Source organism: Mesocricetus auratus, unplaced genomic scaffold (assembly GCF_017639785.1).
Source record: "Mesocricetus auratus isolate SY011 unplaced genomic scaffold, BCM_Maur_2.0 Super-Scaffold_100038, whole genome shotgun sequence".
NCBI classification, from domain to species: domain Eukaryota; kingdom Metazoa; phylum Chordata; class Mammalia; order Rodentia; family Cricetidae; genus Mesocricetus; species Mesocricetus auratus.
The window spans coordinates 10,896,670-10,920,634 of NW_024429216.1; the positions used below are offsets into that span (position 1 = coordinate 10,896,670).

Below are 23,965 nucleotides of genomic sequence, written 5' to 3' on the forward strand. Positions count from 1 at the left end.
GTCGAGATGGCAGAGGGGCTGTGCGGAGAGAGGCCTCGGGACCTCCATGCCCGCCCAGAGAAGGACCTGTGGATAAGCCCAGCCTCTCATAGTCTTGTCCCGGTGACCACCTTTAATGCTGGCTGCTGAGTCCTCCTGGACAGCACCCAGCCTAAGGTAGATTTGTTCTGTTTTGAAACACGGTCTTTCTATTATGTAGCCCTAGCTGTCCTGGAAGTCACTCTGTAGACCAGGCTGGCCTTGAACTCACGGATCTGCCTGTTGTGAGTGCCGAGACTAAATGCGTTCTTTTTGGTAGTATTTTTAAGAGCTGAACCTAGGGCCTCGTATGTACTTGAGCCACACCTCAAGCCCCTTATTTCAAGGCAGGGGCTTACTAAGTTTCCAGGCTGGATTTGAACTTGCTGTGTAGTCCAAGCAGGCCTTGAACTTTTTGGGGGGGCTGGGGTTTGAGACCGGGTTTCTCTGTGTAACAGTCCTGGCTGTCCTGGAACTCACTCTGTAGACCAGGATGACGTTGAACTCAAAAGAGATTCACCTGCCTCCGCCTCAGGAATGCTGGCAGAGGGGCACCACCACCGACCGGATGAACTTTTTTTTTTTAAGATTTATTTAGACGGGCGTTGGTGGCACACGCCTTTAATCCCAGCACTCGGGAGGCAAAGGCAGGAGGATCTCTGTGAGTTCAAGGCCAGCCTGGTCTACAAAGTGAGTTCCAGGACAGCCTCCAAAGCCACAGAGAAACCCTGTCTCGAAAAACCAAAAAAAAAAAAAAAAAAAGATTTATTTACTTTGTATACAGTGTTCTGTCTGCATGTAGGCCTGCAGGCCAGAAGAAGGCACCAGATCAGCCAGGTGGTGGTGGCACACACCTTTGATTACAGCACTTGGGAGGATCTCTGTGAGTTCGAGGCCAGCCTGGTCTACAAAGTTACAGAGAGAAACCCTGTCTTGAAAAATTAAAAAATTAAAAAAAAAGAAGGTACCAGATCTCATTACAGATGGTTGTAAGCTGGGAATTGAACCCAGGTCCTCTGGAAGAGCAGCCAGGTCTGCTGGCCTCTGAGCCGTCTCTCCAGCCCCCCTCCCCCCCCCCGAACTTTTTTATTACATTGACTTACGGGGGCGCAGGAAGGCGTGCCCATGACAAGGTGCACCTGGGAAGGTCGGAGGACAAACTTGCAGTCAAGGGGTCAGACTCAAGCCGTCAGGCTTCATGGCGCACACCTTTACCCTCTGAGCATCTCACTGGCACAGGTCCTTGAACCTTTGGTCCTGCCGCCCCAAATGCTGAGGTGACAGCCCGAAGCCAAGTGTGGCTGAAAACCCACTCTGTGTCCTGGGAAATGGAGTCCTGCCAGGCACTGGGAGGGAGGGAAGTTTTATGGAGGCCACTAGAGCTTCTGTCGTAGCAGATTTCCCCATAGAACGTTCCTGCCCTTGCTCAGCCCAGGGTACTGTGTGGCTTTTAAGCATATGCTTGGGTCACTTGTGCGGTGACATCCTAACCGCATAGCACACGTCTGTTCTCTCTCGTCTGCCTGACTTTAACAAGGAAAAGAGGTGTTGTGGTCGTGTCCCGTCGTTTCAAGAGTCTCCGTATGTAGCCCTGCTGGCCTAGAACTTGCTCGCAGTGGTCCTTCTGGCTCACAAGACCTCAGCGCAACCCCCAGCAGTACGAGCTTAGCCCCTGAGTGGTTCGGATGCAAGGCTGGGTTGTTGGTTTGGAAGAGGGTCTCACTCTGTGGTCCTCAGACATAAGCATCCTCCTGCCTCAGCCTGCTGACTGCCAGGACTACAGGAGTGAGCCACCAGGTCTTGAAGGTGTGTCTAATGTTTACAGACATTAGGAGCAGCATGCTTGTCTGGAATCGAGGACCGACTGGCAGTTTGAAGGGAGCCAGGAGCCTCAGGTAGTGCACAGCACCTGCACCAGCACCTCCGCTGGGCTGCGTTTTGTTGTAAATAGGTTTGAAAAGGATTTGCTTTTATTTTTAATTCTGTTTGTGTTTGTCTGTGTGTGAGTATGTCGACTCCCTTGGAGCTGGAGTTACAGGGAGTTGGGAGCTGCTACATGGGAGCTGGGGATTGCAATGGAATCTTCTGTAAGAACAGTATGAACTTTTAAATTTTTTAAAAAAGATTTATTTATTTATTATGAATACAACATCCTGCCTCCATGTATGTCTGCACATACCAGCAGAGGGCGCCAGATCTCATTACAGATGGTTGTGAGCCACCATGTGGTTGCTGGGACTTGAACTCAGGACCTCTGGAAGAGCAGTCGGTGCTCTTAACCTCTGAGCTGTCTCTCCAGCCCTGACCTTTTAAATTTTATTGAGATTTATTTAAACCATTTCTTTTAAAGATTTATGTGCACTGGCGTTCTCACCGGCATGAGTTGTCTGTGTGAGGTCGTCAGATCCCCTGAGACTGGAGTTACAGACAGTTGGGAGCTGCCACGTGGGTGCTGGGAATTGAACCTGAGTCCAGTGCTCTTAACCACCGAGCCATCTCTCCAACCCCTCTTCTTTTTTTCTCTTTCTTTTTTTCTTTTTTTGTTTTCATTAAAAGAAAAAGGTTTCCAGGCAGTGGTAGGGCACACCTTTAATCCCAGCACTAGGGAGGCAGAGGCAGGCGGATCTCTGTATGTTTGAGGCCAACCTGGTCTACAGAGTGCGTTCCAGGACAGCCAGAGCTGTTACACAGAGAAATCTTGTCTTGAAAAACCAACCAACCAAACAAACAAACAGACAAAAACCAAACCAGCAAAGGGTCTTAGGTTCACTTTTGTTATGTGTATGAGTGTTTTGCTGTGTGTGTGAACTAGGTGCCTGCAGGGGTCAGGAAAAGGGCATAGGATCCCTTGTGGGCCCCGGAGACCAAACCCCAGGTCCTCTGCAAGAGCAGCCAATGCTCTGAACCATTGCATTGAGCTGTCTCTATCCCTGTAATATTTCCCTTCCTCCCTTCCTTCTCCTCCCCCTCCCCGTCCCTCTCCCCCTCTCTCTCCTCCACCTCCACCTCTCCCTTCCCCTTCCCTTTCCCTTGCCTTTCCCTGTCCCTTGAGGCAGGGTTTCTCTGTGTGACCCTGGCTGTCCTGGAACTCTCTCTGTAGACCAGGCTGGCCTCGAACTCACAGAGATCCGCCTGCCTCTGCCTCCTGAGTGCTGGGATTAAAGGCGTGCGCCGCCACCACCCAACTGTAACTTAACACTTCATGTGTGTGAGAATTCAGGAGGCAGAGAACAACTTTCAGATTCAGTTTTCTCCATCTAAGACCTGTGATCAGACTCAGGCTCAGGCTGGGTAGAGGCGTGGCCTTCACCACTGAGCCGTCTTGCTGCCCTTCTTTTTAGACAGGTGTTGCTCAGGCTGGCCTTGAACTTGGGGCGATCTTCCAGTGTGAGCACCTCGGGTGCTGGAGTCCAGACCCGAGCCACCACGCCTGTCTCCATTGGTGTTCTTTTCTGTTTCAAGTGTGGCCTCGTGTAGTTCAAGCTGGCCTCAGACTTACAGCTGAGGACGACACCTCAGCAGCTGTCCCCTTGCCTCCGCCTCTTAGAGGTTTCTTACATGGCAACTACAGGCATGTGCCACCCTTCCTGTATGCCACATGGGGTACTAGGAACGCCACTCAGATCCATGCGTGCCAGGCAAGTCCTCTGCCCGCTGAATACATTCCCAGACCCTGATTCCAATCCTCATGCCTCAGTTCCCGCCTCAAGTGCAAGTCCTATGGTGAATTCATCCTAGGGACCCCATGGAAATCTGTCACCAGAGGGGGGAGACACGTGTGACAAAGCAGGGGGTGGCTGCCATTCTAGAAGGGCCTCACACTCCTAGAGATCCCCCTGCATCTGCTTCCTGGGTGTTAAAGGTTTTATTAGCATATGTTAATTATGCATGCACTGGTCTTCCTGTAACATTTTCATACATATGTGTAATGTGTTTGGATCCTATTCAGCTCCCATTACGCTTCCTCGTTCCCTGGTTAATAAAGTGTTGAGGAGCAAACTCCGGGTTTTCAGTGTGCTGGGCAAGCTCCTTAGGCTTCCTTGTTCATCCTTTCTGTCTGTCTGTGGCCTAGACTGACCTGTAACTTGGGACAGTCCTGCCTCCGCTCCAGTGCTGATCGCAAGCCTGAGCCATCTTTTCTGGCTCAGTGTTCGCCTTCCTGCTCCGAGCGACCAGACGGGATGGGACAGCTCGCTCAGGCCTTCCCTTCATTTCCTCACGGCCTGCCCCACACCCTCCCGGTGCTTCTCATTAAGTGCACATCTGGAAATCTGTGCCTGGGTGCTGAGGGGTGCTTCCTTCTCAGGGGGCTCCAATTCGGCCTCTGCAAGCTCATTTCCTTCCTTGGAACTAGCGGTAGCAGACATGAGACGGGCGTGGGCGGCTCCTCACAGACCATCTCATCCCAAGTTGCGCGTGCGTGCGTGCGTGCGTGCGTGTGTGCGTGCATGTGTGTGTGTGTGTGTGTGAGTGCGTCTCTGTGTGTGTGTGCGTCTCTGTGTGTGTGTCTCTGTGTGTGTGTCTCTGTGTGTTTGTGTGTCTGTGTGTTTGTGTGTCTGTGTGTGTGTGTGTCTGTGTGTGTGTGTCTGTGTCTGTGGGTGGAACTAAGGGCCCCGATTATCCTAGGCATTAAGGTTTTTTACTTCCTCTTCGCATGTGATGGTGATGGTGTTGGCCTGGTGAGCGCTGCAGTGAGGGTGACAGTGTCGAGGACAATTTCACAGTTACTTTTCTCCTACTTTTACATGGTCACCAGGCTTGCGTAGTAAGACACATACTGAAGCATCGATTGCACAAGTCCTAGACTTGAAGTTTTACTATTTTCTTACTGAGACAGGGCCTCACTGTGTAACTACCTGACCTGGAACTCATAGATCCTCCTCCCTCTGCCTCCCCGGTGTTGGGATTACAGCTGTGAGTCGCCACAACTGGGCCAGATTTTTTTTTAACTTATCTTTATTTATGTCTGCAGGAAGGTGTCAGATCCCCTGGGGTTACAGTTATGAGCTGCCATATGGGTGCTTGGAATTGAACTTAGGTCCTCTGGAAGAACAGCCAATGCTCTTAACCACTGAGCCGCCCCTCTGGCTCTGGGTGCCAGTTTTACAGATGAGAGTCAGGACTCTGGGCAGATTCAGTGATGCACAAAGCTGCCTGGGATAGATTATGTGACAGTGGCTCTCTGTGCTAGGATGGCACCCATGGATTTAAAGTCACCTTCCACCTGCATGGGGGCTTGCCGGACTGGAGCTGGAGGAATGGAGAGAGACGGTTCTCACTCATGTCTTTCCAGGTTGTGCTGCGTGCGTGCGTGTGTGCGTGTGTGGTGCTGTTTGTTTTTTGAGATAGCAACTTATTATGTATCCCTGACTGGTATTAAACTCACTGTACTCCAGGCTAGCTTTAAACTCTTGGTGATCCTCCTGTCTCTGCCTCCCAAACGCTGGAGTTAACAGTTATAAAGCTATCATACCCACATTTGTTTATAAACTTTATGAACTTGTGATTGTAAAGCAGCTGTTTTGTGGCGGTGGCGCACGCCTTTAATCCCAGCACTCGGGAGGCAGAGGCAGGCGGATCTCTGTGAGTTCGAAGCCAGCTTGGTCTACAGAGAGAGTTCCAGGACAGCCAGAGCTACACAGACAAACGCTGTCTTTTTTTTTTTTTTTTTTTTTTGGGTTTTTCGAGACAGGGTTTCTCTGTGTAACAACCCAGGCTGTCCTGGAACTCGCTCTTGTAGACCAAGCTGGCCTCGAACTCACAGAGATCCGCCTGCCTCTGCCTCCCGAGTGCTGGGATTAAAGGCGTGCGCCACCAACGCCTGGCTCAAACGCTGTCTTAAAAACCAAAATAAATAAATAACTTATTTTTAAAATAAAGGCAGAGGCAGGCGGATCTCTGTGAGTTCGAGGCCAGCCTGGTCTACAAAGTGAGTTCCAGGACAGCCTCCAAAGCTACAGAGGAACCCTGTCTTGAAAAACCAAAAAAAACAAAACAAAACCAAAAAAATAAAATAAAAAGGATGCTATTTGTAGTGGGATAGAGGATTGATTGCATATTTTTATTTTCCTTTTTGAAGCAAGTTTGTGGTTTGGTTTGCGACGAGGTCTCGCTTCACAGTCCAGTCTGGCCTGGCTTTCTCTCAGGCGTTGGACTTGCAGGCGTGACCCACCGTGTTTACTCAGCTAGCTCAGAAAGCCTTGGGAAGGCCTGGATGCATAGAGTAAGGCCTTTGTCCCACAGTCGCTCTGCAGGAGCTCCTGAGATGATATGTGACGTGCTCACATGCACTCAGGTGACTGGGACCCGAACCCGAGGCAGCACTGGTCCAGGCCGCCTTGTTTCTGTCACAGTGGGGACAGAAGGCTGGAGGGCTGAGAGGCCCTGGCCCCCTTCTGAGCGGGCAGTGCTGCTCCCACACATACTCTGCCTTGGAGTATTTACTGAAGCAGGAGGAGCTTCTTGTGGAGGCGGCAGGGGTCCCCAGAGAGCTCAGGTTCCAGACCTTTGTCAGCCCTGTGCATCTGGGAGCGGGTGGCTCAGCTGGGGTGCAACCCCTGAGACCCCAGACTCCAGGGCTCCTTGGCTTCAACAGGCAGAGGCAAGTCCCTGTGCCTGGTCCTGCCCTAATCGGCCCAGCCGAGAGGTACCAACCCATTGAGTGTTGCCGCGCAGTACTTTTCCATTTAGTGTGTTGTTGCTGTTTGCAGTGCTGGGTTTGAAACAAGCCTTGCACATGCCAAGGACAGCCTGTGTCACTGAGCTCTACCCTGAGAGCTCCACATGATGAAATAGCAGCTACCACGGGGAAAGCATCCACGGGGTGGGTACCAGGCTCCTCACACCCCACCCCTAAGGTCACAGAAGGTTGAGTCTTACCTCACAGTGCAGGTAGGCAGCCCACGTGGAGCCCTAACATCAGGAGGCTGTAGCAGAAGGACTGAGTTCAGGCTAACCTCAGCTACAGAGTGAGGCTGCCACAGAAAGCCAATAAAGGCCGAGGAGGAAACCCAGCGCGCAGGCATGAGAACCTCGGGTCAGATCCCTAGCACCATGTGTGGCCGAATGAGTCTGAGGCTCAAACCTTGACCTTGGTGGCAGGAGGCAGAGACGGGAGGATCGCTGGGGCTTGCTGGCCACTCAGCCAAACCCCACACCCGTTCTTCAGAAGACAAGGTGTGACAGTGTTCCCAGGCTGGCCTTGATTCTCTGGGCCACGTCACCATGCCCAGCGCAGTTTTCTTTTTCCTTGGTGTTTTGATCTGTAGTTGGTTGATTCCTCTGATGGAGATAGGGAGGACCCTTGCTGTGTCGGTATTATTACAAATAGCAAATATGGAGCTGGGAGGTGGTGGCGCACGCCTTTAATCCCAGCACTCGGGAGGCAGAGGCAGGCGGATCTCTGAGTTCGAGGCCGGGCTGGACCGACAGCCTCCAAAACAGTACAGAGAAACCCTGTCTCGTAAAAAAGAAAAAAGAAATTGTGTGTGTATGTGTGTGTGTGTGTGTGTGTGTGTGTGTGTGTGTGTGTGTGTGTGTGTGTGTGTGTATGAGAGAGACTGTGTTCAACATGGTCCGTATGGCAGTGTGTGTGCAGAGGCCAGGAGAGGGCGTCATCCCTTAGAGCTGGAATTACGAGCGGTGTTAGTTACTTTTCTGTTGCTGAGGTAACATACTCCGATAAAAGCAACTGAAGTAGAAAAGGTTTATTTGGCTTATTCTTGGGATCACATTGAGGGGAGTCAGGGCCGGAACGTGGAGGAACACTGCTTGTTGGCTAACTGATGTGCTTGGGGCTTCCTTCCCTCCTTCCTTCTTTCCTTCCTTCTTTTTTGTTTGTTGAGACAGGGTTTCTCTGTATTGTCTTGGAAGCTGTCCTGGAACTCGCTTTGTAGACCAGGCTGGCCTCGAACTCACAGAGATCCACCTGCCTCTGCCTCCCGAGTGCTGGGATTAAGGCGTGTGCCACCACTGCCTGACAGTTATAAGCCTAGGCTCTCAGTTGAGGGATGGTACCGCCCAGAGTGGCCTCTTGTATCAGTTAACAGTGAAGACAGTCTGTGGCAGTTCCTCAGCCATCTGTCTGACTCTTTTGTTGTTATTTATTTGCAGCTTTATTTTGTTTTCTTGGGTTTGTTGTTCTTGCCTAGTTTTGGAGACAGGATGTCACATAGCTCTAACTGGCCTTGAGCTCACTGTTGTCAGGGATGACTTTGAACCCATGTCCCTCCTGTTGCCACTTCTCAAGTGTTGGAATCACAGGTGTGCACCACAGTTGGTAATTAGCTTTATTAAGCCTTTTTTGTTTCAGAGAGTAAGTCTGAAAAAGTTGCTCAGGCTGGGCCTGATGGCCCAGGTCAAGTGATCCAAGGTGAAGAATTCTCAAGTTAAAGGCCAGCTTAGACGCCTTAATACAAACCTGATTTGAAATGAAACATAATAAAATGGCTGGGGATATTACTAAGTGCCACAGTCTACAACTTGCCAGTGAAGGTCTGGGGCTTGACTCCATGGTAGAGCACTTTCCTAGATACTCTGTGAGAGACTGGAGGCCTGGCTCAGTGGTAGAGCCCCTGCCTAGAATCCCCCAGTGAGGGGCTGGGGGGCGTGGCTCAGTGGTATAACACTTGGCTAGCATGTGAGAAGCCTGTTTAATTTCTTAATACTACAAAAAAAAAATGAAAAGAAAAGAAAAAAGAAGCCACCATCACCAAAGCTGGCTTTCTTTGGCTAAAGAAGCTAACCGTACCTGCAGCTGTTAAGTCTGCCATTGAAATTGGAGAGTAATTGCGCTGAGGTTCTGGATCTTCCTAGGCCTCCCGGCGCACCTGACTGCCTTAGGCTCCCACCTCTGAGCCTGGGTGCGCTCTGTGGCCCATGCATGGGGCCTCACTTGAGCTGCCTCCTTTCTTAGGATCTTCATCATCTGGGCCATCAGCAGCTGGTTCCGCCGAGGACCATCCCCTCAGGACCAGTCAGGACCCGGAGGAGCCCCACGCGTCGCCAGCCGCAACCTGTTCCCCAAAGACACACTAATGGTAATGCTGGGTGGGAGCTTGGGGGGCCGGGGGAGTGATGGGAAGGGCGGGCAGGATGGGGGTTCCTGGCCGCTCTGTGGATATACGGCACTGGGATGCTCTAGCCGGTTAGTGCAGGTGACACGTGCCGCCCGAGACACGGAGAAAGGAAACGGCCCTGGGGAGCGCTCAGCAGTCCCTGGCTGTCGTACACTATTGCAGCAGGGTCCCTGGGTGTTTCTTCCAGAAACATGTTTGGCCTTCGTGGGCTGAGGGTAACTGGAACAAACCCAGGGTCCTGAGCTGATGGCACGGTGACCGCACCTGTCACCCCCAGCCCCTCCTTGGTCCATGCCCGTTTTGGCTCTGTTACTGCATCTGCCAGCCGGTCACCAGGCCACTGCCCAACACTGCACCCTGATGGGGGAGAGCCCTGAGCTGAGCAGGGGAGGGGAGGGCCCGCCGAGCTTGCTTCCCTCCTGAGGCACAGGTCCTTGACGTGCTTGCCGGAGGTCTCCGCAGTCACCTCTGGTGGTCCTGCTTCCCCTTGTGCTAAAGTTCTTGACGCCACAGCTCAGGGCAGAACCGGCCCATGGCAAGAGCAAAAGCTGAGTTGACCAGGTTCCCCTCGGCGCCGTCCACACACGCCATCACCCCGTTACCATCTGCCTGGTGGCCCCAACCTCCTCCCTCATGCTCCGCACAGAACCTGCACGTGTACATCTCGGAGAACGAGCACTTCACAGACTTCAACGCCACCTCGGCGCTCTTCTGGGAGCAGCACGACCTCGTGTACGGTGACTGGACCAGCGGGGAGAACTCAGATGGTTGCTACGAGCACTTTGCGGAGCTTGACATCCCGCAGGTAGCCCCTGGGGGATCCCCAACTTTAACCAGCCAGCCATCAGTCCCTGTCCCTGAAGGCCCACTCAGCACAGTGACCCCAAAACAGCATGGCTTCAAGGCCATGCAAATAAATGGTGATGCTGCGTTGGCTGTGTGGTCCTGAGTCAGGCTGGTGCCTGGAAACCTCTGTACCCCGTAAACGAGAAGTGTTGCAGCTGGGTGTGGTCGCACCGCCCTATAGTCCCAGAATCTTGGACAGTTGAGACAGAAGGCTTATCATGAGTTCGAGACCAAGCTGGGAATTACGGGAAGACCTGTCTCAAAACAAAAAGCAGCTGTTACTGCCCTATGTAGCTCTTACTGTCACCCGTAACTGCCAGTCTGCTGTCTGTGTGACAGATGAAACTTGGCTTTCCCAAGGTCAACAGCTAGTGGGGGATTGACTTGGCTCCCAGGCTCTGGGTCCAGTGCCTGCCTCCTCCAAGAAGCCTTCCTTAGCTTGTTAAGCCTCACAGCCTGTTGGGCTTCTGTAGTCCAGGCTAGGCATGCTGGGTCTTCTGTCTGGGCACAGATGTTTCTCACAAACCCTTGAAACCTAGGAGGGTGAGGCTGGGCTTAGCAATGTGTGTATACCCATCACTGTCCAGCAGAGGACTGGGCACACACAGACATCCAGAAATTTCTTTGTGTTGGCAGTTGAACCTAGAGCATCTGTTTTGCATACCGTGTAAGTACTGAGCTAGATCCCCTACCCATGGTTTTATTTTTGAGAGTCTCCTATAGCTCAGGCCACTCTTGCTATGTAGCAGAAACTGGTTTTGAACCCTTGAGCTTCCTGCCTTGACATCCCAACTACTTGGATTGAAAGACTGTGCTGTCACACCTGACCTCAGCCCGCTTTTTGCTTTGCATATTGAGGTAGCGGCTCTCTGAGTTGTCCAGGTAGATTTTGAGCTCCCGGTGTGGCCGAGCTCCTGTCTTTGTGCCCAGCAGGCTTTGGGGATGGGGGAGAGCGATGCCCCACCTCAAGTGACTGGAACTGAGCAGACAGTCCTGTGACTCCAGTGAGACTGCTGGCTATACTGTCAGGCCCAGACCCTTTCCTGAGGTGCAGAAAAGGATGGGGACCGGTGAGCTACTTCTGGGGACTTAGGTGTCACCTCCTAAGAAGGGGGCTTGGAGGGCAGGACCCAGTGTGGTTTGAGCTCTGAAGGTCAGACAGGGAAGACTCGGACCCCCCTTCCCTTCCCCAGCGCCCCATTCACTTCCCCCTTTACAGCCCTGGTTTCCTCTCCTCAGCCCCATCCCTGGGCGGTTGGGAAAGCTACGGCGAGGAAGGTTTTGTTCAGGGGGCAGCAGGAGGCGGCACATGGAGTGGGTGGTGGCAGTGGAGGCCGTGGACTCACAGACTGGTCACTCTCTGCTCTGCGGCATCATCTGATGGTCTTCCTCCATAGTCCAGACACCTCAAACTCTCAATCCTCCTGCCTTAGCTGGAGTTAGCGGCGTGTGCCACCACAGATGCCTTTCAGACAACCGTGTCACTAGCAAAGCGGGATCATGTCGTGCTCCTGTCAGTGCAGGGCCGGATGTAGAGATGTGTTTCCTGACGTGCTAAAGCAGGATGGCCAGTGGGAAGTCCCTTGGCTGGGTGCTCTGGGCGGGCCTCGCTGCGGCGCTGGCATGGCCTGCATCCCAAACTGAGGCACTGAACTTAGGAAGCCAGGGCCGACTCTCAGAGTTCCGTCCAGCTAGGATTCACCTTCACTGTGACTTGCTCCAGCGCTTAGGACAGGACCAGTCAGCCGCCCTCTATGGCGAGTCCTCGGGAAATAACTGGAGAGTCGGGAGAAGTTGGAAGCCGCTCCAGGCAGGTGACGAGCGGCCTTGGCGTTTCTGACTCCCGCCCCTGGCTGCCTTCTCTTGCAGAGTGTACAGCAGAATGGTTCCATCTATATCCATGTCTACTTCACCAAGAGCGGCTTCCACCCAGACCCCCGGCAGAAGGCCCTGTACCGCCGGCTCGCCACTGTCCACATGTCCCGGAGTAAGTTGCTTCCTTTCTGATCCCAGGGGACCCCGGCTGCAGTGTGGCGTGCAGTGTGTCAGGCCCTGTGGAGCAGGCTCTGCTCTGGGGATTAGGGGTTGATGAGACAAGTCCTGGCCCTGCTCATCTGTTGTCACCTCTGGGACAGGCAGGACCCTGCTGGTGAGAGCAGGTGAATGTGGGTGTGATGTGTGCCTGGGATCCTAGCTAGGGAGTGGCGAGTTTGAAGCCAGCCTAGGCTTCTTGGCGGGACCGCCCCCGTGAAGCAACCAGAACGAGAAGGGCGGGCGGAGCGCAGAGCAGCTGAAGGAAAGGTAATGGAGCCCGAGCCTGGCTGGATTGGAGGGAGGGGCTGCTCAGGACCCGGTCAGTGTGAGCAGTGGGTCTGTCAGCGGCTGGGGCTCAGGTGGCCCAGCGCTCGCTTAGCATGATTCCGGAAGCCTTGTGCAGCAAAGCAAGTGTGGCGGTGTACACCTGTGATTCCAGCACTGGAGGGCAGAAGAGGGTCATAAGTTCAAGGTTATCCTTGCTTGCTTAGGGAATTCAAGGCCAGCCTGGGCTGTGTGATACCCTGTCCCCCAAAAAGAAAAGGGAAAGAAAAGCAGCCTCCTTTTCAAAAGGTCTGGAGCAGCACTGTCTGTGGAGATGGGGGGTCTACAGCTTCCTGCTGCAGGGTCGAGTAGAGAAATACACGAACCACCTGACCAGTAACAACAGCAGCCAGGAGTACTGACTGCCCGTGGCAGTAAATGCCTTAACCCAGCACTGTGAGGCTGAGGCGAGTGGATGGTGAGCTCAGGGCCCTCCTGGGAGACATAGCAAGTTCCAGGCCATATAGCCAGATAACAGCCGAAACTAAAGCAGTGCCCAAGTGAGGACCCAGTGTGTGTCCAGCGTCGTGTAAACTGCCAAGGCAGCCCTGCAGGGCTCCGGAACGAGGCCCCGCCTGGACGGATGAGGTAGCAAGCAGTGAGAAAACAACCGATGTCTTTCCAGGCCTCCACGTGCCCACACACTCATGCACATGCACTCACGCACTCACACACTCACGCGCATGCACTCACGCACTCACACTCACGCGCATGCACTCACGCACTCATGCGCATGCTTCTGCACACAGGCACACACATCACCAGGAGAAAAGCCAAGTCATAACACTGAGTTCAACATATTTTTCCACATGGAATTGGGGGAAAACAGCAAACATGATACCTTACATTGTTTTAGGGGACAAGTGTCAGAGTGAATTATGTGTCACACCCACAGCTTGTGCCCCGTTGCACCAGGCACCCGGGACACCATGCTGGATGGAGCAGCTCTGGAAGCTTGGCCTCCCAGAGCAGGGCCCCTGTGCCCACGGGACCGCAGCATTTCTTATTAGAATTCTTTTCTTTTTCTTTTTTTTTTTTTTTTTTTTTTTTAGACAGGGTTTCTCTGTGGCTTTGTAGCCTGTCCTGTAACTCACTCTGTAGACCAGGCTGGCTGGCTTTGAACTCACAACAGAGATCCACCTGCCTCTGCCTCCCGAGTGCTGGGATTAAAGGCATGCGCCACCATTGTCCAGCACCTTTTAAGATTCTGTCATGTATGCCTCCAGGCCAGAAGAGGGCACCAGATCTCATTACAGGTGGTTGTGAGCCGACATGTGAGTGCTGGGAATTGAACTCAGGACCTCTGGAAGTGCAGTCAGTGCTCTTAACCTCTGAGCCATCTCTCCAGCTCCCTTTCTGGCTTTTCAAGACAGGCTTCTCTGTCTAGCCCTGGCTGTCCTGGAACTCTCTATGTAGAGCAGGCTGGCCTTGAACTCACAGAGATCCGCCTGCCTCCTCTGCTGCTTGAGTGTCGGGTTAAAGGGGTGTACCATCATACCTGCTTTTTTTTTAAGCTTTATGCGTGTGTTACACCTGTGTGTGTGTATGTATAGCATGTGCATCCCGGTGCCTGCAGGGGACGGTGGGGGGCATCAGATCCTCTAAAACTGGAGCTGTGACTGGTGGGCTGTAACCATTGTGTGGCTGGCTGGCGTGTGTGCTTGCATTCAAGTCTCCCATCCTTTCCTCAGCCCTGCCTGTCCTTTGTAGTCTTGAAAGTTGACAGCCGCCAGGCGGTGGTGGCTCATGCCTTTAATCCAATACAGAGAAACCTGTCTCGAAAAACAAAGAAAGAAAGTGGATAGGCCTCCCCGCTCCCCAGAGCATGTCCCTGGAGTTATCCTCTGAGATGCCCAGTTTCAGGTGCTTGCTACTTCAGCTGGCCACGGGAGCCTGGTTTCCAGATGCTACCTAGAGAAACAGTGGGGTACTGTTGGTGTTAGTAAGAGCCGCAGGCCCTGAAAGAGTGTGGGCCTTGTCCTCATTCTCCATGGCATTGACAGGTTCTGGGAAGCGGCATTAACTCACCGTCATCCCTTAGCTGCTGTGAGACAAGAGCCCCAAGCTCCTTGTTGGCCAGTTCCCTGTCCCATGCAGGGATAGAATGGGGCAGCTCAAAGTGATAGACATTCTTTTTTTTGCTTGTCTTGGGGGTGGAAACTGGGCTTCTTACACAGTAGACAAGTGCTGTGCTTTCATCTACACCCCCAGCCCCTCACTGGGGGATTCTAGGCAGAGGCTCTACCACTGAGCCACACCCCCAGCCCCTCACTGGGGGATTCTAGGCAGGGGCTCTACCACTGAGCCACACCCCCAGCCCCTCACTGGGTGACTCTAGGCAGGAGCTCTACCACTGACAATCCTAAGCCCATTTACATTGTTTTAATTTTTTGTCACAGTTGGTTTTTTGTTTTTGTTGTTGTTGCTATTACTGTTTTGAGACAGGGTCTCTTTGTTTTCCTGGCTGTCCTGTAACTCACCAGGCTGACCTCAGATTCACAGAGATCCGCCTGCCTCTGCCTTTTGAGTGTTTGGATTAAAGGTGTGCGCTATCATGCCCAGCCACTTTTGTTCTTTTAGATGATTTGATTTCGTGTATTTAAGTGTTTTGCCTCTGGGTATGTACTTGTACGCCGTTGCTGTCACCCACGAGCCGTCTCTCCAGCTGCTAATTTTATTTTGAGAGGATCTCACTAGATTGCTTGGGCTGGCCTTGAACTTACCCTCATCCCCTTGCCTCAGTCATTAATCACCTGAGATTACTGGTTTGCACTTCCGGGTCCAGCAAGGCACCAGTTTCCCTTCTCGGCATAAACTAGATCTGGTGGCACCCAGGCCGAGAGGGCGTGGTCGGCCCTCTGCTCTTGTCTCGGGCAAGGTGGTGGGAACTCTGGCTGGCCTGACCTTAGCAAGAGGAAGTGAGTCCTCTGTGGCTGGGGATTCACAGCGCCAGAGTTCTGGTGCTCACCTCTCATGACGCTGGTCCAGGCCCTCTTTGGTGTGGCCGTGACTCCGTGTGTGCCGTGTATTCGGTGGCCTGCCCCTGAGCCCGGGGCACCGAGCCCATGAGTGAACTAGGGGGCTGGTGGGGGCCGTGAGGACATCCAGGACAGGGACTGCATCGCCTCCCGAGGGGGACAGCCAGCCAGCATGGCAGCTCATGCCCGTAGCCCTAACTGAGGCAGGGGGATGGCCTCGACTTTAAGGTCAGCCTAGATTACATAGTGATATGGTATTTTAGAAAAACATAGTGGCCCCGGCTATTCAAGAAGGAGGCCATGAGGAAGGGAGCAGTGGCCGGGCGTGGGGGCCAGGCAGGCTTGAGGAAGGAGCCCCCGTTTTCTGCCTAGGTGACTGTAAGTGGCCTTCTCTGTAAAGGGTGGCCGGGGCTGACCCGGCAGGAAGCCAGGACACAGCTGCCTCGGGGCAGCACCCTGGCATCCAGACTTCTAAGTATTCACAGGCCTCCCCCACCTCCTTCTGCCTGCAGTGATCAATAAATACAAGCGTAGGCGCTTTCAGAAAACCAAGAATCTACTAACGGGAGAGACAGAGGCTGACCCGGAAATGATCAAGGTGAGCAGAGGTGGGGTTGGAGGCTCACGGTGTCACCTAGTTGCACACAAGCCTTGGTTAGGCCGGGTGGCTGCCGCCTCTGTGACCGTCCCCGGGAGGAGTCCAAGGATGTAGCCACTGCGGCAGGAGACTGTAGACAGGGTTAGCACAGGCAGCCCTAGGGGTGGACTTGGCCATGAGTCCACCCCAGGTGGGGACCCCCGCTCCAAGTTACAGTGGCAGCAGGCACTAGAGATGCCGGGCTGAGCACACAGGACGTTCCTCTGAGGGTACGTGACCTTTCCCCATGGTTTGGGCAGGAGGCATGGTCCCAGAGTGGAGTAGGGCCACTCTGAGAGGGGACACAGAGGTGCTGTCTGTGGGCCAGGCGCTGGTCCCTGCCTGTGACCCGCCTGCCCCTCTCCCGCCTTCAGCTGAGAAGCTGGGGGCTGGTCGCGCCTCAAGCTTCTGTCAGGGTTAGTAGGTGGTGGATAGTAGCGTGCGCCTCCCGACCACGGCTGTGAGGCTGCAGCTAAGGGCCACGGCCTGCGGCCTCTGCTCACTTGTCACCTCCACAGAGGGCTGAGGACTACGGCCCCGTGGAAGTGATCTCACACTGGCACCCCAACATCACCATCAACATCGTGGATGACCACACGCCGTGGGTGAAGGGCAGCGTGCCACCCCCGCTGGACCAGTGTAAGCCCAGCCGAAAGCTCCAGGCCTGGGGCCTTGTCTTCCTCAGCCTTGTCTGAGACCCTCGTGGTTGTAGTCTCCTGACAGCCTCGAGCGGAGGCGTGGCCACCGTGGGTGGGAACAAGGCTGTGGACCCCTCCCTGAGTGTCAGTCACACCTGGCTTCTCACAGCTTCTTCCTTCAGAGCTGAGGGCGCATGGCCACCAGTGTTAGCTTCACTCGGGACAAGCTGTGGTGGCTTCATTCAGAGCCTTAACCACTGAGTCCTTGCTGTTGAGGCCCAGCGAGCCTTCTGCTCCCCGTGGCACAGTCACGAAATGCTACGGGGTTTCTCGGCCAGGCTGAGCCGTGCCCACCCCGTGTGCCCGCAGATGTGAAGTTTGACGCAGTGAGTGGCGACTACTACCCCATCATCTACTTCAACGACTACTGGAACCTGCAGAAGGACTACTACCCCATCAACGAGAGCCTGGCCAGCCTGCCGCTGCGCGTCTCCTTCTGCCCGCTCTCCCTGTGGCGCTGGCAGCTCTATGCGGCACAGAGCACCAAGTCACCCTGGAACTTCTTGGGTGATGAGCTGTATGAACAGTCGGACGAGGAGCAGGATTCAGTGAAGGTGTGTGGGGTGGCCGTGGGCCAGGGGGAGTGGGGACTCCCACCCAGTGCTCCTCCAGACCTGGTTCCACAACTGCCAGGGCTCCCCGCTCCAAGCAGTGGGCAGGAAGTGGGCCCCCAACCTTGGTGGCCGGGCTCCCTGACTCGAGTCCCCTGCTTCCTCCCCATGAGTTTTAGTCCCTTCCTGTCTCCTCCTCTGTCGTCATCTTGCGTGCTCTGGGGCTGGGCTGCAGGTGGGCTCCCTGTTCGTCTGCGTCTCCTGTTAGCTCCCTCTCCCATGCCCTCCCTTCGCTGGCGTTCTCTGGCCCTTAGCACTCTTTCTCTGGTAGCCCCTAGAGCAGGTCTGTAGAGCTCTCACCAGGGCCTGCCTGGGATCCACGGACCCAGCAGGGATAGGGCAATGCTCACAGGCTCCGCTCCCCAGGTGGCCCTGCTGGAGACCAGCCCATACCTGCTGGCACTCACCATCATCGTCTCCATCGTCCATAGCGTCTTTGAGTTCCTGGCTTTCAAGAATGGTAGGCATGGGGACCCGGGACGCCAAGGCAACTGCTCCCTGTTGCCTCCCCCTGCCTGCCTGGGGTCTCTCCCCGTCACTCTCAAGGCCCCATGGGCTGAGAGGGATAACAACCCCACCAAGTGCAGAGCTGAGGGCGGGGCCGGGGCCAAGGTCAGGGTGGTAGCCCCAGGAAGCAGGGTGGGGAACTCCAAAGCTAAGAGAAAGGGAAGCCCCAGGCCTGTTCCCAGTATCCTGCCTGTCAGGGTGGCCCCAACGTGCAGCTACCCAGTTCTAGAACAGCCCATCGCTGTCTTCAGCTGCAGGTGAGGAGGCAAAGGCTTTGTGAATGAAACTCACAGCTCTGCTATGGCAGTCACTCCAGCAGCTGTGTCATCTTCTAGGGGCTTGGGGGTGTCCTGATGTACCTGGAATCAGAGGGAGTGATGGGGAGCTTACACTGGGCCTGGCATCCAAGCCTTTCTTAGGCCCAACAGAAGCTGCCGTCCAGAAGAATATAGGAGACAAACGAGAGGGGTTCTCAGTGCGACCTCTCCTGGAAGGCCTCCCGTGGGGAGCTTCCCTGTGCTCTGCTGGCTTGTGAGAGGCTCTTGGGCCGTCCGCAGCACCACAGAACAAACCCCAAACAACGAAACTGACGTAGCATAGCCGGAGATTATTGAGGAGCAGGCGTGAGCTCAACATTGCCCCCGTGCCAGGTGTCCCCTGACCCGAGAAGGGATTCTGTCCACTTGGCCTCCAGAGTCCTGTCTCCAGACCCCTCCCCACCGTTCTGGGGGATGGACAGCATTGTGAGTGGGGTGTGCCAAGCCCCAGCTTTGGGCGTGTGGGCCAGGGTCCACGCTCGTGTGTCACAAATGCCAGGGGCCTGTGTGCCTGTGGTCCAGTTGACCTCTAGAAGCCAGGCACCAGGGAGACTAGCAAACAGGTCACCCAGGTGTCTGCACGGAGGCCAGGACCCAAGGATAGATAGCCCACAGTTGGAGTGGGCGGCTGGAAGAGACGGTCCCCAGGCACGTACCCTGGATCTTCCCGTCCGGGGGAGGTAGGATGGATGGCATTGTGTGACCCTGACCTGGCGTCCGCCCAGGTTCTGCCATGCAAGGCTGCTCACCTAGGGTCGCTAACCTCATGCTCTTAGCATCTGAGGGTCCTCACTAGAAAACCAGGGACAGGGAACAGGTCCCATGTACCGTGTGCTTTGTGGGGGAGTGCAGGCCGGGTGAGGTTGCTGACGGTCTGTGCCCATCCCCCTGCAGACATCCAGTTCTGGAACAGCCGCCAGTCCCTGGAGGGGCTGTCGGTGCGCTCCGTCTTCTTCGGCGTTTTCCAGTCCTTTGTGGTTCTCCTCTACATCCTGGACAATGAGACCAACTTCGTGGTGCAGGTCAGCGTCTTCATTGGGGTCCTCATCGACCTCTGGAAGATTACCAAGGTCATGGACGTCCGGGTGAGTCAGGCGCCCACTGTGTTGCCGTGGGTTTTACAGGGTGGGAAGGGGTCGCCTCTCCAGTCAGGCCCTGCTTGATCTCTAGGGGTTTCCCAAGGCCAGCCTGGCTCCTAGGACCTAGGGGATTTTCGCAACAGGGGATTTTTTTGGGTCACATTGGGGCAGGGGAACTGGGAAGAGTGAGGAAGGGCAGGGGCTGTTTCTGGTTGGGGCGTGGCAGCCGCCAGGTCCCCGCTGACCTTGACCTCTTCCCGGCTACAGCTGGACCGGGAGCACAGAGTGGCAGGAATCTTCCCCTGCCCAACCTTTAAAGACAAGTCCACCTACATTGAGTCTTCAACCAAAGTATATGATGATGTGAGTGACCCCACGGCCCTGGGGTGGTCTCCACACACCCACACTCACGAGACACCGGCCGGGCTGTCCGTCCTGCCTGCTGGTGTCACTCCCAGACCCATACCACACCCCGAGTTTCCCGCCCGCCACATCTACTGGCCGAGTCCAGAGTTCCCAGAGCCACCTGGAAAGTCCCGTGGCCCAGCCTGCTGGACCAGGTGTGGGTGGCTGAGGACAAGGAGTCGGGCCCCGGAACAGGGCCTGTGGAGCCAGCCCCAGCGCGTCCTGTGACCCCACAGATGGCGTTCCGGTACCTGTCATGGATCCTCTTCCCGCTGCTGGGCTGCTATGCCGTCTACAGCCTTCTGTACCTGGAGCACAAGGGCTGGTACTCGTGGGTGCTCAGCATGCTCTACGGCTTCCTGCTGACCTTCGGTGAGCAGGCCCAGCTCTACCCTGCCCGTGTCAGGCGCCACTCTTGTAGGCCGCAGTCTCGAAGCTGGCTGCCCGGCCTGGCCTTGCCCACCTCGACGGCTGGGGCCCGTAGGGGAGGCCAGCCCACTTCAGACATTGTCCATGCAGCGTGGGCGGGCGTGGGAATGGCGTCCTTAAGGAGGCTTCGGCCTGGTCACAGAGGAATTGTGTTGTGGGGACCCAGAGTGCTTAGAGAAGCCAGCAGGCCTCACAGCGAGCGACAAGCACGCACGTTGGGTGCCATCAGAGGAAAGGGAGCCTAAACAGTCCCTAGAGGTGACCAGGAGGGGCCCCACAAAGGTGTGGCGCGGTGACTCGCCTGTACACTCTCACCCCAGGGAGGCTGAGTGGGAGGGTCTCTGCCGTCAAGGTATCCTGGCTGCAGCCCCTGTCAAGGAACAACACAGGACATCGGGAAGACAGTGCAAAGGTCCTGGGGCAGGCAGGCTGTGCCAGGGGGAGTGAGCTGGGGTGACTGTCATGGCGTCCCTTGTCGCCCCTCAGGGTTCATCACCATGACACCCCAGCTCTTCATCAACTATAAGCTCAAGTCTGTGGCTCACTTGCCATGGCGAATGCTCACCTACAAGGCCCTCAACACCTTCATTGATGACCTGTTCGCCTTTGTCATCAAGATGCCCGTCATGTATCGGATTGGCTGCCTGCGGGACGGTGAGGCCCAGGGGACACGGGCGTGGGATGCAGCGGGCGGGAAAGAGCCTCCTTCTCCGGTGGGGTGGGGCCGGGCCATGTCCTTTACACAGTCCCTCCCCCCAGATGTGGTTTTCTTCATCTACCTCTACCAACGGTGGATCTACCGCGTCGACCCCACCCGCGTGAACGAGTTCGGTATGAGTGGCGAGGACGTCTCGGCGTCGGCATCCAGGGCCCAGGTGCCCACTGCAGCAGGGGCTCTCACACCCGCGTCCAGCACAGCTGTCACCGAAGAGGACGCCTCCACGGTCCCAAAGGCCACCCCTGGGGCCAGCACTGCCAGCCAGCCCCAGGAAGCCCCCCCAAAGCCAGCAGAGGACAAGAAAAAGGATTAGCCACTCGGGTCTTCCTCATCTGCTCCTGGTGACCATCACCCACGTCCCTGGCCCTCCCCTCCCCTCCCTGTCGCCCTCTTCCTGGACAGATGGGGCCGGGGCGGCAGGAGGCCCCCAGGACCATTGTGTGAGATGGGGGCCAGGCAGGCCGGGGCTGGCTGTGTGTATGTGGAGGCACCGTCGGTCGTCTCGTCTGTCCGTCTGTCCTGTGTGTTTGCAGACATCTCGCCCTGCCAGCCCAGTGCCATCGGGAATCATGGTGAAGCCAGTACGGCGCCGAGGGTGGGCCAGGCAGGGAAGGGGCCAGGGCTCCTCTATGGGATGCCCGTGGTCCTCCATCATCTTGTCCCTCGTCCCCTGACCACCCTGCTCCCAGACCGCCACCCTTAACACAGTCTGGATTTAATAAATTCATATGGGCGTTTAACTTAAGCTCAACCACCACACCGCCTCTGCCTTCCTTGCCTGGAGCGGGCAGCTGACTCGGGTTGACGGAATAGGGGTCGGAGCTTGTCGCTTCTCTTTTTAAACCCTGCTTCCCCGGCACGAGCAATGCCCAGCACTGCATACACCAATCGTGGTGGTGTGTACCCGTCAGTCAGAACTAGCTTGGGCTGCTCGTGGCCCTGTCTCGGTGGGTGAAGGAGGCATTTGCTGTGCAACCCTGACACCCAGGGTTTGCGCCTCTACTGTGCCCCACGGACACGGACACACACACACACACACACACACACACACACACACACACACACACACGATACTGCCTTGCAAGGGGACTCCCTAAAGGATTCTTCCATCTTAAACTCCCCTGAAGCTGCTAGCAGAAAGCATCCAGTGTCCCTGTGTTAACACACAGGCAAGGCCTGGAACACTAGACGCTACCAGACCTGTCCATGTGTGAAGAGGCCACCCCCAAGAGGGACAGCCCTACTCAACGCTCCTCAGAGGGACACCTGAATAGGGCTTGTATCAGTTCTCCTGACCACAACAGGAAAGAGTGAATTTCCGGGTGGTACTTTGTTGTCCCTAAACAATGTTGGCTTCAAAGACCCAGCTGAGTTGTCAGTACCCTGAGCTGAGTAGATTTCCCAGACACACATCTATGCCACAAGAGGGCCCGGACCAAGGACCACTCAGGTTCCTTCAGGCCCTGCCCTGCTGAGTCAGGCAGGGAAGTCGGGTGCCTTACACTCAGGGCAGTGGTAGGTGGTGTACCCATTCTTGCGGGGCTCCTATCCCCCCCCCCAGTATCCTCAGAAGTGTACAAAGGGGCTTGTGCATGTCCCCACAGCCTCCCCTTCCTGGGACCCAAGTACCCACAGGATACATTGGTGTCTCTTCCAGGACCCCTTGCCCCCAAATCCCGAGACTCCCAGCAGTACATCATGCCAAGGTGACTGTCCCTTCGCTGCACCGAGTCTTAACTGTGAGAACATGATTAGGCTTGTCCTGGTTACCACCATGTCCGTTGCCTTCACAGACATGGGAACACATTTAGAGGCTTTATTGGGGTGCTGGTCGGTGGGTCTGTAGTGTTCAGTCAACAGTTTCCAAGCCTCTTGACAGTTCTGTATACACAGTAGGGACCACCATCATTCCATAGCGGCCCTGTGAGGCTTACAACCCGACAGGAGCTCTGGAAACCTGTGCCCAGAGGCCATGCCTCACCCTTGATTTTGAAAGGCTGGGGCAGGAGGATTGGAAGATTTTGACCAGCCTGGGATACAAAACAGGACCTCCTCAGCATGGTGGCACACGTGTAGTCCCGACACTTGGGAGGTGGAGGCAGAAGGACCAGGAGCTCAGAGTCGTCCTCACTGACTATAAATGGAGTCTGAGACAGCCTGGGCTACCGGAAACTGAAACTCCAAAAGAAGGGAGACACTATGCATGCACCTTATGCCATCTCCAGCTTTGGGAACAGAGCCCTGCACTGTTAAGTTATGTAATGATTTTTCATGTTCAGAACAGCCTTTTGAAGTTTATGCTGATGCTTATCTGTGCCTTCAGACAAGAAGCTAAGAGTTTTCCCAGCTGGGCATGGGGGTACACACCTTTAATCTCAGCACTTAGGAGGCAGAGGCCAGCCTGGTCTAGGTCGCCTGACAAGGAGTTAGTGTGAATGGTGCAGGCCCATGGAAGAAGCTATGACCTTGTCCTGTACCATGTCCATGACATGTACCATGTCAGCTGTACCATGTCCTTATCGAACCTTCAACATCCTGTTTGGGGAAATCAGTTGCCCAGAGTGGTGAAATCAGTTGCCCGGGGTCATATGACTGTCCAGAAAGCCTAGGATTTGAGCCCAAGAAATCTGATTTAGGACCCTGAAATTACAACTTCTTCTAGGAAACTGCATTTTTGTTTTTGTTTTTCGAGACAGGGTTTCTCTGTATCTCTGGAGCCTGTTCTGGAAGACGCTCTGTAAACCAGGCTGGCCTCGAACTCCACCTGCCTCTGCCTCCTGAGTGCTGGGATTAAAGATGTGCATCACCACCGGACTGAGTGCTTATTTTTTTTGAGGCAAGGTCTTGCTATAGGTAGCCCAGACTAGCTTAGAACTCATTCATGGCAACCCCCTGCCTCAGTTTTTCGAATGTCAAAATTACTGGTGTGAGCCATCTTGCCTGACCCTCAGATTTGCTCTTGAATTCAGTCCTACTGTGTCAGATCCAAGGCTGGCGTGACTCATCCTCCCCAGGTTGGCACTTGCTTTCGTGATGCTGGGCATCCAGTCAGGTCCTCTTGCAAACTAGGCAGAAGCTCTGTCACTGAGCCACGCCCCCAGCCCCTCACTGGGAGATTGTAGGCAGGGGCTCTACCACTTATTCCTCTTATTTTATTTCTTCTTTTTTTGTTTTTATTGTATTGAGACAAGGTCCTGCTATGCAGCCATTATCGCCCTGGAATTTACTACTTGTCAGTGAATCTCCTGTCCTCCAGTAAATATACCTGGCTACAATATTTTTGTGTG

The 23,965-nt window shown here is 55.0% G+C and overlaps 1 protein-coding gene across 1 annotated transcript in view; it reads left to right on the forward strand.

Moving 5' to 3' along the window:
* Clptm1 (CLPTM1 regulator of GABA type A receptor forward trafficking) overlaps positions 1-21,435 on the forward strand; it is a 29,827-nt gene extending 8,392 nt beyond the window's left edge. Inside the window, exons 3-14 of the mRNA XM_005086317.3 lie at positions 8,933-9,056; positions 9,742-9,900; positions 11,811-11,928; positions 15,790-15,875; positions 16,433-16,553; positions 16,922-17,166; positions 17,590-17,683; positions 18,942-19,132; positions 19,394-19,489; positions 19,768-19,903; positions 20,447-20,614; positions 20,720-21,435. Of these exons, the coding sequence (XP_005086374.1) occupies positions 8,933-9,056; positions 9,742-9,900; positions 11,811-11,928; positions 15,790-15,875; positions 16,433-16,553; positions 16,922-17,166; positions 17,590-17,683; positions 18,942-19,132; positions 19,394-19,489; positions 19,768-19,903; positions 20,447-20,614; positions 20,720-20,991 (1,810 nt within the window). The 3' untranslated portion in view covers positions 20,992-21,435. The remainder of the gene's footprint in view (positions 1-8,932; positions 9,057-9,741; positions 9,901-11,810; positions 11,929-15,789; positions 15,876-16,432; positions 16,554-16,921; positions 17,167-17,589; positions 17,684-18,941; positions 19,133-19,393; positions 19,490-19,767; positions 19,904-20,446; positions 20,615-20,719) is intronic.
* Positions 21,436-23,965: the final 2,530 nt, after the last annotated feature.